Here is a 14,723-nt window from a genome sequence, read left to right as displayed (position 1 = left end):
ACTAGAGGATGCATAATTGCCTTGCTGCAATTTTCCAATCATGATGTCATTCTGCTTTTTATAGAAATCTTTAACCATATGACCCATTTTACCACAGTAGTAGCATTCAACATTGCTGTTTGCATTTTGGCCTCTCTGCCATCCACCATGACCTCTTTGGCTCCCCCTGCCTCTAACGTAACCACGTCCTGCTCCATAGGACTGGTTTTCTTGAATTTGCTGCATATTTTGATTTCTGCCATAGCCTCCAGATCGGCCTGCTCTACCTCTGCCTCTACCTCTTCCAGCATTTGAGTAGAAGACAGTTTCTTTTGAAGCTCCTCCTGAAGAAAATGAACCACCATTTCTCTGCTCTTCAGAAATTAGAAGAGCAACCAACTCCCCAAAATCAAGAAAATTCTCACGGACGGCAATGGATGTCCGGAATTCAAGTGCATCTGCAATCTTCTTCACCTTCATGTGGTAGTCATTGATGCTCATATTTTCTCTCTGCACATTATGCAACTCCTGCTTAAGCTGCATTTTCCTGGCTTGCGTATTTGTGTTATACATTTTTGTCAAAGTATCCCACGCCTCCTTCGGCGTGCTTGCATCTTGAATATGCACGATCATAGAATTTGAAATACTGATAGGTAGCCAATACATAACTTTTTTGGCTCTCTCATGCCAATCTTTAAATGCCTGCAACTCCTATTGATTGGGAACATTAGGAATAACTGGTTCTTGTTCAGCTCCAGTAATAAACTCCCAATGGCCTTTTGCCTTAAGGAAATTCGTCATTCTAAACTTCCATGCTTGAAAGTTGTTCTTGTCAAGCTTTTCAGTGACTATCTGTGAAAGAGCATCAGACGCCATTATAGAACACTGCAAAAATATTTTGTCACTGCAAAAAACACAACTTCTGCCTCACAAGGGCAAATCTGCAAAACTGACGAAAGTGGTATTTGACCACACAATCACTTCCTAGTGACGATTTTGCATCAACATGCAATAAGAATGATTCTATCACTCCCAATATCTCTGCGCACAGGCATATGATGCAATTTCTATGACAACTTTTCACCGACATGCAAAACAGTGGTCGCATAGCAAAAACAAGGCACTTTTCTGAGTGCATGCGGAAAACTTCTGCCACCAAAACGGGCCCCGAAATGGCCTCGAATCAATAAAATAATGTCACCCAAGGCTTCACTCTTTCCTGTAGCATATACTACCCTCTCGCCGCACCACAAAGGGTGTCCCAATCTGAGACAGCAGTGCACTCTTGCACTTTCCGGCTGTGCTACCTGCAGAGATTTGCTCCCAAACTCGAAAAAGGATAGCAACAGTGATCCTCTTACCAAGACACCACGAACTTGGTTTGCTTTCTTGAGCTCCTTACCATGAACCGAGCTCTGATACCATGTGAAGAGAGTGGGAGAGAAGTAAGGAGTCTCACTTGCAGCTTTCTCACACACACAATGGTGGAATACACACAAAGGTGGAGGCTGAAAACAATTTCCCTCTTCTTAGTTATGTAAGCCAAAAGAGCTCTCTCTAAGTACAAAAGGAATAGGTGAACCCTATATGTGGGTCTCAAACCAAACTCAGCTAACCTAGGTGGTATACTAACTGAGCCACTAACTAGAGTACATAAAGATAGCTATCATCCAGCTATTATTCATGGGCAGTGTACCAACCGCATCTGCAACTAACAAGTCGGTGACATAAATGCACAACAGTCACCCTAGCATATCATGAGTGGAGCTCGATATCTCAACACTATGTACTTGTGGCTAAGAGGACAACCTTGCTGATGTCCTCTCAGGTGGCATGAGGTGGGCTGGAGAGGAGTAGCTTTTTTATTAGATGCCTTTTATCTCTATTGTGTGTTCTAGGTGGACTTGTGTTGGATATGGGTTGTGGCACAGCTCCTGTATTGCGTGCATGTCAAGCTAGTGGTAGGCCTTGCTTCTCTTTTGATTCTGATAGCAGTACTGTGGCTAACATTGTTGAGCCACTTGTAGCAGACCATTCTGGGAAAAGGGTGAGGTTAAAGCATGCCGAAGATGGGCAGGTGGATAGAGTGGAACCTCTCCCAAATCCTTTTGATGAGTAGTATGTAGGTGACCTCATTTCTTTTTTGACAGACATTTGGTTTCTTCATATGGTTTACTTTTATACTCTATTTATGTGCATGTGTAATCTAAATGAAAGATGACATTCATGGGTACCTTCTAATATTCAAACTCTAGTTTGCGATATGTTTCTTAGTTGTGGTAATCAAATGTATTTCATAAACATTGTGTATTTGTTGAGTTTTTCAATAAAAGTTCATCGTGTGAGCACCATGAATGATAGTTTACCCACTTTGACTTACTATGGTTTGAACCTATCATGAGCTCCAAGAAGAGGAATCATGGGCTTCTTAAAGCAAACTCTATAACTCCCTTTGCAACATGGGAATAAAAAAACCCTAGTCCCTACTCCAGAGCAAGGGCAAGAAAAGCAACCAAGCAGGTCCAAATTTTGGCACCCACTTGATTTGCAAACAATGGCCTTTCGGTTTATGAAATGCTCCAAGAGGCATTTGTGCAGTAAAGAAAATGTGGGCCAGCTTCGCCATGCTAGGTTCTAGGCTCTCAATGACTTGAGGGCGGGTTTAGATGGGCGCGTCTCGTAGGAATATCCATTGTCATGGTAGGTGGGTATTTGTTTTGGTAGAAGTTGGGCTTCGTTTGCCTCCAAGCACTAACCCAATCATTCGTCCTCCGAAATGAGCTCCTGTGAGGCAGGAGGAGTCCCATGTGAACCCAGAATGATGAGAGGCACTTGTGCATTCCCCAAATTCCATTTGAAAACATTGGCGACAAAATCCGGCCAAATTTCGCAGAAACAGATCTATGAGCTCGCATTACTAGCAAAAATGGAGGACGTTGATTGAGAATTCGAGTAGAACCGCAGCCGTATTCATCTCGATTGAAGCCGAGAGGAGCACGATCGGAGAAGATGGATTCATGATTTTGAAGCAAGACCGATTGATGATTTCGAAGCAAATTGATTCATGATTTTGAAGCATAGTCCTAACCATCATGGAAGAAATCATGGGCTTCTTAAACCAAACTTTACAACTCCCTTTGAAACATGGGAATCAAAAATACAAGTTTGGATCTATGCAAGCTCATAAGAAACATGAAAATTGAGGTGGTATTCCTCATAAAACTCGGAAAATGGAGTGCCTCATTGGAAAGCAATGCAAGTAAAGATGCAATGCACCACAAACCCAAGTCACATGCCTCGATAGAGGGCTCTAATCCCATGTTGAAATTGAGGATGAGAGGTGTAGAGACGAGAAAGTGGTCATGGATGAGGCAATTGAAGCCCATGTCTAGGTGACCCCATAGTTATTTAACATGGCACCAAAGCAACGATGGCTTTGATGATCAGTGTGCATAGGTGCAAAGTGATGGCACGCCTCCACGTGGTGTAAAGCAGATGATCCAATGATGATTCATGCGGTACACATGACCTCCCACACACACTTCACATAAAACAATCGCACTGTGCAGTGGATGACATGGCATAGACCCCCGTGTTGTGAATGGTTCATAGTTGGCAAGGCATAGACCCCTGGGCACCCTTTTGACGATTGCACACGTGATTCATGATGGTGATTGCGTTGGACAAGACCAATGCAGCTGGTGGTGCAATGGCATGGATAAGTTTCCCTCACAACACCTTGCGACACTTGGGATAAACTGCCCTTGTGCTTGAATTGAGGGACGGTGTTTGAGACCACAAAGTGATCGTAGGCAAGGCAGTTCAAGCCCATGTCTTGCACCTACTTAAAGGAGGGAGAGATTAGAGGAGTGCACCACCACAAATGGGCTAACTCTACACTACGATGCGCCCACACTCAACTTTTAATGGAAATTTGATGAATTGGTCCCCCCCCGTCTCGCAAATTAAAGTAAGGTAAAGCTAAGGTTGCTTCTTAACACTTCGTTTAACATAAGCTAAGGTCTTGTATTCCCGTATTTATAATTTGAGCTAGCATTGCATTGAAGGTCCTCAAATCGTGAGCTGCTACTACTGCTTCTTGTGTTTGATGACCCACTCACTTGCGAGTACATTTTGCTCACAAGAGATGGTCTCTTGAATCCACATAGTCGTATTGGACAGCCTGTCCATGTGAGAGGGATGGTTTGCAACCCCAGTCCCTACTCTAGAGCAAGGGCAAGAAAAGCAACCATGTAGGTTTGAATTTTGGTGCCCACTTGATTTGTAAACAATGGCCTCTGGGTTTATGAAATGCTCCAAGAGGCATTTGCGCAGCAAAGAAAATGTGGGCCAGCTTCGCCATGCTGGGTTCTGGGCTCTCAATGACTTGAGGGAGGGTTTAGACGGATGGGCGCGTCTCATAGGAATATCCATTGCCATGGCGGGTGGGTATTTGTTTTGGCAGAAGTTGGGCTTCGTCAGGGTCCAAGCACAGGTGAACCCAGCGTGAGAGGCACTCCTTGGAATGGTGCATTCCCCAAATTCTGTTTGAAAAATTTGGCGGGAAAAATTTGGATCGATTTGGAAGCATAGACCTAACCGTCATGCAAGGATTGCTAACAAGTGAAGCACTTTTGGCTACCAGAAGACACCGATTCTGGAAAAAACAGGTTGAGATTGCCCTTCCTTCGACCGTTTGCCGTTCGCGAATCAAGCTTGAAACTTGGTCGGAGATGATGTCTTCCTGGGAAGATGAGCTCGATATCGACGACTCCGACATCCTTGGAGTGCTCAGACGCAACGAGGCCTCGCAAATTCCCTCAGCGGGCTCCCAGCCACGCCCCACACCTGTGCCAAATCGGTTCCCCCTTGCGATTCCGCAGCACCAACTAGCATCCGGCGTTCTCAGACGCTTTCAAAAGCCTCCACCGTCGCAGCTTGCATCTCGCCATCTGGAAGCCGACTTACCAGACGCCTTTGAAGCGCTCGACGAGTTTGATCTAGACGCCGTGAGGAAGCGGAAAATCGATGGGATGACGAGTTTCTGCTCAAGTAAAGCAGCTCGCAGGGAATTAAGTACGCTCGGAGAGCTTCGTGATGACCAGGAGGCAAGGGACTATATAGAGACACCCTCTACATCAGGACGTCCATCTGAACGAGCAGCTGATCTTTTCCAGCAGAGCCAGGTTGCTCTTCATCGAATTGCGCCAAGCTCGAATCGATTCCCAGGGTTCGCAGGTGCTGCTTCTCGAATGGACGGTACACAACGTCTTGAGCAACCCTCTCAAATCCGCCCGGAACAGCCGTCTGGCAGGGATTTCATGAAAAGGGCTCAGTTGCCACTTTCACAGCGCGTTTCTCACGGAAATGAGGACATAAGTTCGCTTCCTCACGCCGAAGTTCGCCCCCCAGACCTGAACAATGAAGAGGAACGTGAAGGTCCCGAGTCTCATAACGCTCGGCCTATGTCTTTGCAGAAAGACCTACCTTATCAGATTCCTGGTCCTGCAGTTGCAATTCAGAGGGCTTTGGCTAAAACAGCTCGTCACTCTCTGGGAATGAACAGTGATAGAGGGGAGCAGTCAGCACCTCGAAATGGAGCTGAACCAAGAGGAGCCGTCCCAGACGATGCTGTCTTTCGGTGCGGGCCTTGGCTAAAAGCCATGGACTACGTTAAGAAGGTAGATCAAATTTACCAGCGTACTGTTGTATCTCGCCCCTGGATAGGTAACTTACTTGATGCGTTTCATGAATGTGGATCTGGCTCAGGAAATCGTTCTCTCTGTAGTGCATTGAGATTATTCTCGTTCTGTATAGGGCAGGCTTCTTTCTCAGTATCCAGTATAAGTGCGATAAAGACATCTAGGACTGATAACCGGATACCCAAGGTAACTTCAAAATGTCATTTTCTTTTTTTGCTTATGCAGATAGAGCATTAAAGATGGCCTCTTTTTTAATCTTCTCTGTGAATAATTTCTTATTTGTGTTTGTTTGTTCATATAGCTTGTAGCTGTCATTAAAACCTGCACACCCAATGGTTGTGGAGATGCGTTCGTGAATCTAAAGGTTGGTTTTCGGGTATTTATTTAACCGACCGTCGCTAGCTATTCTCCAGTGACAGAAGAACTGTTAGCAGTTTGTATGTCTCATTAACACCGAAATGCTCTGTTAGAGTGACCAGTAGCTAGTTTGCCCTTATGGCCTTTTTTGGTATGTGCTTTTGCCACTGGGCTCGCCATTGCAGGATCATTCTGATGCGATTGGAGGTACCATAAATAGACGGGTGATGACAGAGACGGAGTTTGGAAGACATGTAGAACCTGGAGCTGTAATTTTGTTACACCAGGTAATTTTATTTTTCTGGGTCTGTATACTTCTAAGGGGAGTTTTTTTTGCTGAAGACTAATCTACAGAAATAGACTGGACCTATGTCATGGTCTGTGATATAGCCCTAAGCCACTGTCCCTCTTACTAAGCATTATGCTGGATTTCTGAATAATTTCAATGGTTCACTAACTTTGTAGCAGAATAGTTCTTCGAAAACTTGAAAATAAGTGGCTGTCTTCTTTAGATTGACTGCAAAATGCAGATATTCAGCAGCTTTTGATCGCTGTTAGCTGTGCAAGGGACTCCATAATAGAGCTTCCCTGTTGCAGTTTGGCTACAGTCTAATCCACATTCAGGGCATCAAGGTGCATGTGACATTGTGCATCAATTGATCATTTTAGTGAGCTGTGGGTGTGTCAAGGTTTTCAGAAAAAGAGACAGGGCCAAGGAAGGCTGCAAGTTTGGCCTAAGAATAATGTGACATCAAAAGGTCCTGTATTTACAAGAATTTGGACATAGATCGCCCTTATGGAAATCCATGAAATCTGAACTATTTGTCGCTTGGCCTTGCATCGCTCAATCTATACTGAGGGCCTGCATTTACTCATGGTCCTCACCTTTTTAAGCTAAGCTACGATAAAGCACACGAATGTCAAACATGACTGAAAAAAATAGATAGACACCATGTACATTTTGGGTCTCTGTAGACAGTTTGTCATCTTGTGATATGAAAGTATGATAATTGAGGTGGAGCCTTTCTTATCTAGGGCTGAGGTAACAGAGGCTGCAGGCTGCTGCAGAGGACCCCTAATGGTTGGCTTGGATGAGGTCTGTTGCTGCTCCACAAGGTGCTCCAAGGTGGACTGGACTGCACAAGGAGCATGTCCATGTGACACATGGCACCATTCTGTAGCATAATTGACCTCCCTTCCAAGTTCAAAAGCCCACCTGCATGTGCCGTAATACCAGTGTTCTGAACCCAAGTAAAAAATGTATTGAAACCACAACAATCCATTAACACTTAAAAATCAGGACCCCTGTGTCTTGCAAATTCGAAGATGCTTGTTGCCTTGAAATTCTGCATTTTCTGAATTCCATGCACCCAGTGGTGATAATAAAAGAGATAGCAAACAATGATGTTTTGTGGTTGCACTGATGGAGAGATGGCCATTGGCTATAAATGTGGTATGTATCTGCTTCCTTTAGAATGTTCTGCTTCAAAGGCCATAACCCTATGTATTTCATGAATCCTGTCAACTGGTTTGTGTCTTACGGCTCCCTCCTTGACATGCATGATGTTTTTGCTGGAGAAATCATAGTCATAGAGCGTGTTCTAGTGCGTACTAGAAACTAGTTTTATGAGTCTTTGTGTGAGAGAGTGCCATGTGGCATATTGGGAGTTATCCCATATACTTATGGTACTTGAGTGTGTTTGTCCACTCTATATGAGTGTTGTACCTTTACTTGTCACATCAATCAACTCAGTGGAGCTTTTCGTCATGTAAGTGATTTCATTTTGGTTCTTGCCTTTCCTTCCATTTCATTTCATTTCCAGTTCAAGTTATGCTTCCTTCCTTCTAGCTCCATTGTCTCCTTTCCTCCTCCTTCCAGTTCCTTCATGTGCTATCAGAGCCATGCCCCCTTTGTAGCTTTCTCTTCCTTGGGCGCAAACCTTAGGAGTGAGGTAGCCTGGAAATGGAAGCTATCTTCTCCCAAAGGGCAGCCCTTCCCTCTCTTCCCTTAGCCTCTCCATGTGCTGCTGATTCGTGGAGCTGTTACTGCTGATTTGTGGAGCTGCTGCCTCGGAAATCCCACCTCCTATTGCTGCTCATTCCGCCTCCTGCCGCTGCTCATCTGCCTCCTACTGCTGCTGATCTCTCTCTCTTTCTTAGTGGATGAAAAAACAGCCCTTTCACTCTTTTTCTGATGAAAAAGCAAGCAAGGTGGTTGAATGTGAAAAAGTAGGAGATTTTCTGTTTGTTTCCTTTGGGTATCAGAGCCTTGTTGAGATCCAGTTTTTTCAAAGCTTGTTGAAGGATTTGTGGTTTGCATTTGAGCTAAGCATGGCTCCAAAAAAGGCTACACAACAACAGGTAGATGAGTTGAAAGAGCAAATAAGCTCTAATATGTTAAAGATATAAGAGATGTTTGAACAGTTGATGGAAGCAAAGGTACAAGGTGAATCCTCTACAAATAGACTTGATGAATGGTTGGAACAAGAAAAGGAGTTGCAGAAATGGCGAGCACTGGAGTTAACTGTTGAAGTTGAGATGAATATTGCTAGTATGAGTATGAGAATGTGAGTATTGGTTCTCAAAATCCACAAAGGCTTTTACCAAGTTGTTTTGGTTGAGTGTTCTTGAGCTCAAGGCTAAGCTTTGTGTGAAGTTTGAGGTTGGAATTGGGCACCCTAGCCTATCATAGAACAGCATTTCTATCAAAGTTTGGGATAATTGGAGCTATCCATGTGAAGTTATGCTCATTTTTCTTCTACAGGCTGCTAATGAAGAACTGTTCATAACTTTTGTTCTACAAAGAGTTTTGAGGAATGCTTGCGGGGACAGAATAGAGCTCATTGAGCAGATTATTGGACCAAGCTTTCAGCTTCTAAGATATTTAGATCAGAAAGTTCATCATTTTTCCAACTGCTTCTAAGTACCATATCCATTGTGGGAGTCTCTCTCTCCCCCCCCCCCCCTTCCTTCCTTCTTGCTACTTAGTGGGAGGCAATGCACCCATTCACTCTTTTTCCTCATGAAAAATTGAATTTTATAGCAAGCAAGGTGGTTGAATGTGGAAAAAGTAGCAAATTTTCTGTTTGTTTGCTTGCTTAGGTATCAGAGTTGCTCTTTGTCTACATCACTTTATAGTGGCTGGCTAAGCCAGGTTGACTTGCCACATGACAGACTTGCCATACCATTACCCAACTGCCTTATGTAGTCAGCTCGCCATTGCTGCATGTCAGTGATCGTATGTTGGCTAGGTCATCATGCTGGGTTTTCTTTCACATCAATGATCGGCCTATTTTGTGGCTGAATAGACAGCATCCATACCTCAGCCTATCTATCTGGCTGATAGAGGCTGAAACTGATGCCTTAAGCATTTATCCACTTCTATGTATTTTTCATTGCTTCTCCTGATTTGGGGCCATTTGAGGTGAGCATCTAATCTAAGTGGATGACGAGAGGGTGGAGCATTGATTCTCCAACACCCCTCCTCAATATTCAAACTCTAGATTATTGCTGAGATTTGTATCATGATGTTGTGACTTTTGTGATCTGGAGAGCATGTGTGCTAGACTTAAGATCTTCAAATGATGTACAAGAATCCTTCAAGGTGCACATGTATCATTTGGGGAGTCTCTCCTTTTTAGTTTGGAGGTGTTCGTCGAGGCGGTGTCGGGGCTCATGTAACCTTAGCCATTTCTTGTGGTTCTTCCCCCTTTTCTTCTTGTTTGTGTTTGGTATTTGTGATTGCCAGCATGTCCATTGGGGCTTCAACTTCTCAGGTGTCCTCTCTTGAAACACCTTGTCTTTGTTGACTAATATCTTCTCGGTGGTTGGGTTGTAAAGTCGTAACCTTTTAACTCTATACTTTTCCATTAAAGCTTGGTTTGGAATGTCGTGAAACACTTAAAACCAAAACCCTTCAAATGCTTAACAAAAGGCTTTTTACCTAAAAAGGCATGTGGGGAGTTTTTGCTTTTATTATTGAACTCCCTTTGAGTAGATGCATTGTAGTATGGATAGCTCAGGTCAAAAATGTTTGGGAAGTCCCTTGCTATCTAGCATTGAGCTCGTCATGTCAAATATGGATGGATTTTGTGATAGAGTGAGAACAATCGTAAGTTGAGAACAGATTGAGGTGAGAACCATTGTAAGCTTGATAGAGTGAGAGCCATCGTAAGCTTGATCCCTCTTGAGGTGAGAACAGATTGAACTCTGTTGAAAGGAATTCACCTCCCTATTTCTCTTTGAGCTTATTCCTAGCTGCATTTCTCATTGTGGCCAGCCACCTTGTTCACCTTTTTTTGCAAAAAGTACACCCAGGTCTTCTATTGAAGTCTCCAATGACGGTCAGAAAATACGTTGTCTCCAAGTGATTTGTGGACATCTACCAATCCTTTCTTCCACATGTCACACATGTTTATGTGTAAATTCCCATATCTTCATGCCAGAATTTGCTACAGCCTATGTTGGCTTGAATTTTTAATTTAGTAATCTTGTAGAGATCTCATTTTAACACTCCTAGCAACCTGCATTTTGACACTCCTCTTTACCAAGGATACTCACTTCAAACCCCTATTTTGATGTTCCTTTATTCCTTGGCAATACTAAAATGTTGTTCAAGATGCAAAATTGAGAACCTTGAAACCTCTCAACATGATGTCGTCAAGTGTTGCTCAAGTGCATGTGAAACCAAATGGAATAACCATAAACTCATGCCTTGCATTCTCGGTTCAAAATAGTCTTAGGATGTCCCCGTTGCAAATCTTGTGATAATGCTCTTGAAATTTATCTGTGGGAACACCTATGCACCATTCATAGTTAATCTTTGGCATGAGCAAACAGGACTGATGGTCATTTTGTTCAAAGGATCTATAGCTTTGTTGTGCCATCATTTAGAAAGATTGGAGTGTAGAGATATATTGGCATACTTTTGATGCAGCTAAAGACCTTGACCTCTAGGACATAAGCTGTACTTACGATGTCATTCCAACAAATCGAATGACAAATCATGACAAATCATGACATCTAGGGCATAGTCAAATAAGCTATACCTAGGAAATGCTGCCTCATAGTTCCGAGGTTGTGCAGTGGCTAGAAGAGCACGGGCTTCTCAATTCAAGTTTTCAGAGGGTTGAAAATTTTCGCCATACATGGCAATAAATGTAGATTGGCTGATGTATGCGACTTGTAAGAAGTGGTTTCCTTTCAAAGTACAATGTAGTCTCGAGCCATATGTGGTTCTTTGACTGTTGGAATCAATTAAAATTGCAACACACTTGCCAATCCCAGAAATTGCTTCTATCCTGCTCATCCTTGATCTCTTTAAGACCACGAGCATTGGAGCTTATGTTGCTATGGATGGAAATATTTGAGGGACGGATCAATCCCTTAATTATTTTAGATTAAAATGTTGGAGCAACTCATGTTTTTGAAGCTGTGGGCAATCTTTTGCCACATTGCTGAGCTGATGTCAGTAGTAATAAAAGTTTGCCTTGTTGTACTCTTATGTCTAAATGTAGAGAGACCAAGCTAGCCTTCTTTCTTTCTTTTGATTCTTCTTTTCGTTAGGGTTGCTAGTTACTACCTCCCTTATCTTCTCGCTGGGAGACGAAGAACTCTATCCTTGGTTTCACTAAGGTTTCAGATGCACCGAAGCCTTCACAATAAGATATCCTCTTCTATTTGTATGGAAGGCTTTCACCCTCCATTCTTCGCTTACCTAACAAACAGCTTCCCCAAAGCAAAGGAGAATACATACCTTGAAACTCAGCTTGAAAGTTGAATGTTGCTTGCTGTTGCAGGCTGCAGCACAGGTACCTCTCGGAAGTACCATGTAATGGAGTGCATCGGTGTAGTTCTGAACTCATGCTCCCTTTTGTGACCTCAAACTCATCAAGCTTCACCTCTGAATGTCCACCTTTATCCTTTGTGGTACTTGCCTTGTCCTCAGATCCACTGACTGAGCAACATCTGCCATCTTATGTTGTAATGCTTTGAGTGTGAGTGCCCACTTTCTTGTTGAGGGAGGTTTTAAAGAGTAGGTTGATCTGCAAGGGTTCTTGGATTGATGATGTCGTGTCCTGTGAATTATGTATAAGGCTGTCTAAGTTAAGCAATTAGGAAACTGGGTGATTAGCAAAGTAGGCTTAGGAGTTTTTGGTACAAGTGGCAGCTTGTCATGTGGTTAGGGCATATATGCTATGCAACTGTCAGGGCTCACACTGGATGCTCACCTCCAATGTACCTCATCTGAACATGTACTGTTCATTTTGTTTGCATGTTAGTGAAAAGACATTTCTGTACAAATGTGGACCCTAGGCATGAAAAAATTAAGGGCATTGGAACGAAGTGTCATGCTTGTGCGCCAGCTCTAAGTTTTCAACTTGCAAGGTTTAAGTGTTATTCTGGGGAATATTGATGAATTAGGGGATTTCTCCTCTTAAGATCAATCTTAAGGTGGAAGTGAGTAATTATAAGGCTATTTTTGTGGCATGACGTTGAACCACTTTCTAGCTCTGGTGTGGAAACAGATTTTGCCTTATCACATTCAGAAAGCTTAGGTGGCTGAGAATCGGGACATTTATCCTGTTTTCAAATCTTCTATGCTGGTTATTTTACTCATTGAATAAATTTTGAGACAGCTTGCTTATTTGACACACTACTTGTAGAGCAGGTAGCTTAAGATTTTCGTTAAGTAAGGTTGTGATGAATTCAGTTAGATGCTCATTGGAATGTAAAGTCACTTATCCCAGTTGAGCTCTGACAACTTTTGAACTATGCTGTGATTTGTATCACTGTTAGGTGGCTGTCTTCAGTCCTACACCATTTGCACACTATTTGAACATCACAATTAACAATGTGGAGCAGGTAGCTTTCGATTGTCCATGTGAAGCTTCGATAAATGGTTTTACTGCTTGTTATAATTTGAACTCAATACAATGGATGCTCTGATGAATTTGTAAAATATGCAGGTATTTGGAAAAGGAATACAGTTTCCTAAAGAACAACCTTCAGGTGCAGCCACTTCAACATCCAAAGTTGGTTTCTCAGGTGTTGCCTTCTCATAGTGCCTTAGAGATTGAGCTATATTTGTCAATTGGGCTGTTTCTTGGACATTTTGAACACTAGTGAAACCATTGAGGTCAGACTCAAGGTGCATTTCCATTAGTTGATTACGCTTTACTCCAAAACACGTGATCGATTTGAAGCAAATGCATTGACAGATGTTTATCAATTTGTAATTCCTCATTTCTGGTTAACAACTGACAATTCAAAGATATACTTAAAATGTGACAGAAGGACGTCATAGGGATAGTCTGGATGGTGATTCGTTCCAGTTTGAGCAAAGGATGGAAGCATTGGGTGCACAAAGACTGCCTGCAAATCAAACAACCTCAAGACCCAGCCAAATTATAAAGAATTTCGGGGCAGATGATGACATAGAAATTTTGGATGTGCGAAACGGTCATGCTTGTACTGTAGAGGATGCTCAGCAAACAAATGGTGGACATGACAGAGAGGTTCTGCACGTCCTATCAAATGATAGTCATACAGATGGAGAGGTTTTGCACTACATGCATTCATCTAATAATGGGCAGGGTAATCTGTGCTCTGAAGCGAACCTTCTATATGTAGACCCAGATGCCAGAAATTGGAGGACCAATATTTATTCAGCCCCGATGTTCCCAAATGATGGCTATGATCAGCTACTTGATGATACCGACTTATTTCAGTGTTTACAAGTAAGGTCTTCTGTATTGTGAATGCCAATAATTAACACATTAAAGTGCCTTTGGAAGGCTGAAAATGACTCATTGGGCCTCGCAGGGTGGGTGGCAGGTGGTAGAAATACTGTGCCATGACCTGTTGTGGCAGTAAAAGGTTGTAAATGACACATTGGGCCTACCAAGGTAGCTGGCAGGTGGTAGAAATGCTGTGCGACTACCTCCTGTAGTAGTAGAGCCAAATTAAACTCATTAAATGAATTTGTATATTGTAAGTAGATTTTCAAATGGTTTTTGCTTCTCTAGCGACGGTAGAGAGTGAGATTGCTTAAGAGGAGGACAAGGTGAATAATATTTAATCATTCGTAAGGCTTGCCCAAGATTAAAAAAAGCAAACAAAAAGGAATCCACCCGAAATGGTGTAGGAGATAAAGGGGAGAGGGAGAGAGAGAGAGAGAGAGGGGAGGGGTGGGGTGAGGGAGCAAAGATGATGGTGTGTAGGAAGATTTGAGAAGATAAAGGAGAGAGCGAAAAAGAGAGAAAGTCAGCCACTTTAAAGTTTGCATTGAAGTCCAATGAAGAAGAGAAGCCACATATCAACATATTGTCGAATAGGCTAAAAAATATCTAGAATATGGTGAAATGAATAGTTGCTCCGAATAGGCAGTAAATTTGATCCGCTTAATAGTGCAAAATAAATGTGAGTTCCACGATGCTTGGTACTTCACTTGTAGGTGAGCTTGTGATTTAGATTATCCAATCATCTTGAGATTTAGAGCATCACTTTAAGAATTCACAATAGTTTCAATATTTTGCTTGCCTCAATTCTTACCAAAATGTAGCTCTAGGCCGTAACTTTCATAACATTTTCTTAGGGCTTTGATGTAGAAATTGCGATCATATTGATGCAAAAGTTTGGTAGATCTAAAAAATTTAAAATTGACTCTCTAATAGTCGTCGACAT

The 14,723-nt window shown here is 42.6% G+C and overlaps 1 protein-coding gene across 4 annotated transcripts; it reads left to right on the top strand.

Moving 5' to 3' along the window:
- The first annotated feature begins 4,631 nt into the window (after positions 1-4,631).
- Positions 4,632-14,011, top strand: LOC147892526 (uncharacterized). 4 transcript variants are annotated; one of them, XM_087387533.1, is made up of 7 exons: positions 4,632-5,660; positions 5,802-5,867; positions 5,983-6,045; positions 6,224-6,325; positions 12,837-12,902; positions 13,007-13,085; positions 13,335-14,011. In XM_087387533.1, exons 1-7 carry the CDS (start codon positions 4,713-4,715, stop codon positions 13,796-13,798), a joined length of 1,788 nt encoding a protein of 595 aa, XP_087243659.1. In that variant the 5' UTR covers positions 4,632-4,712; the 3' UTR covers positions 13,799-14,011. The 4 variants fall into 4 exon arrangements, with proteins under 4 accessions (XP_087243659.1, XP_087243658.1, XP_087243660.1 ...); XM_087387532.1 differs by having other exon boundaries at positions 13,332-14,011; XM_087387534.1 differs by lacking the exon at positions 12,837-12,902 and having other exon boundaries at positions 13,332-14,011.
- The last annotated feature ends 712 nt before the right edge of the window (positions 14,012-14,723 follow it).

Source organism: Dipteris shenzhenensis, chromosome 16 (genome assembly GCF_047967505.1).
Source record: "Dipteris shenzhenensis isolate YYH24624 ecotype China chromosome 16, Dip_SZ_1.0, whole genome shotgun sequence".
NCBI lineage: Eukaryota > Viridiplantae > Streptophyta > Polypodiopsida > Gleicheniales > Dipteridaceae > Dipteris > Dipteris shenzhenensis.
The sequence above is the reverse complement of the archived record's forward strand: the minus strand, read 5'-3'. Positions and strand labels throughout refer to the sequence as shown.

Bases quoted from the DNA above. Each gene is read 5' to 3' on its own strand.
- LOC147892526 (XM_087387532.1), top strand. From the start codon at position 4,713: ATGATGTCTTCCTGGGAAGATGAGCTCGATATCGACGACTCCGACATC. The intron at 5,868-5,982 runs GTAACTTCAAAA...TTGTTCATATAG, and splicing joins CTGATAACCGGATACCCAAG to CTTGTAGCTGTCATTAAAAC. The intron at 12,903-13,006 runs GTAGCTTTCGAT...TAAAATATGCAG, and splicing joins CAATTAACAATGTGGAGCAG to GTATTTGGAAAAGGAATACA.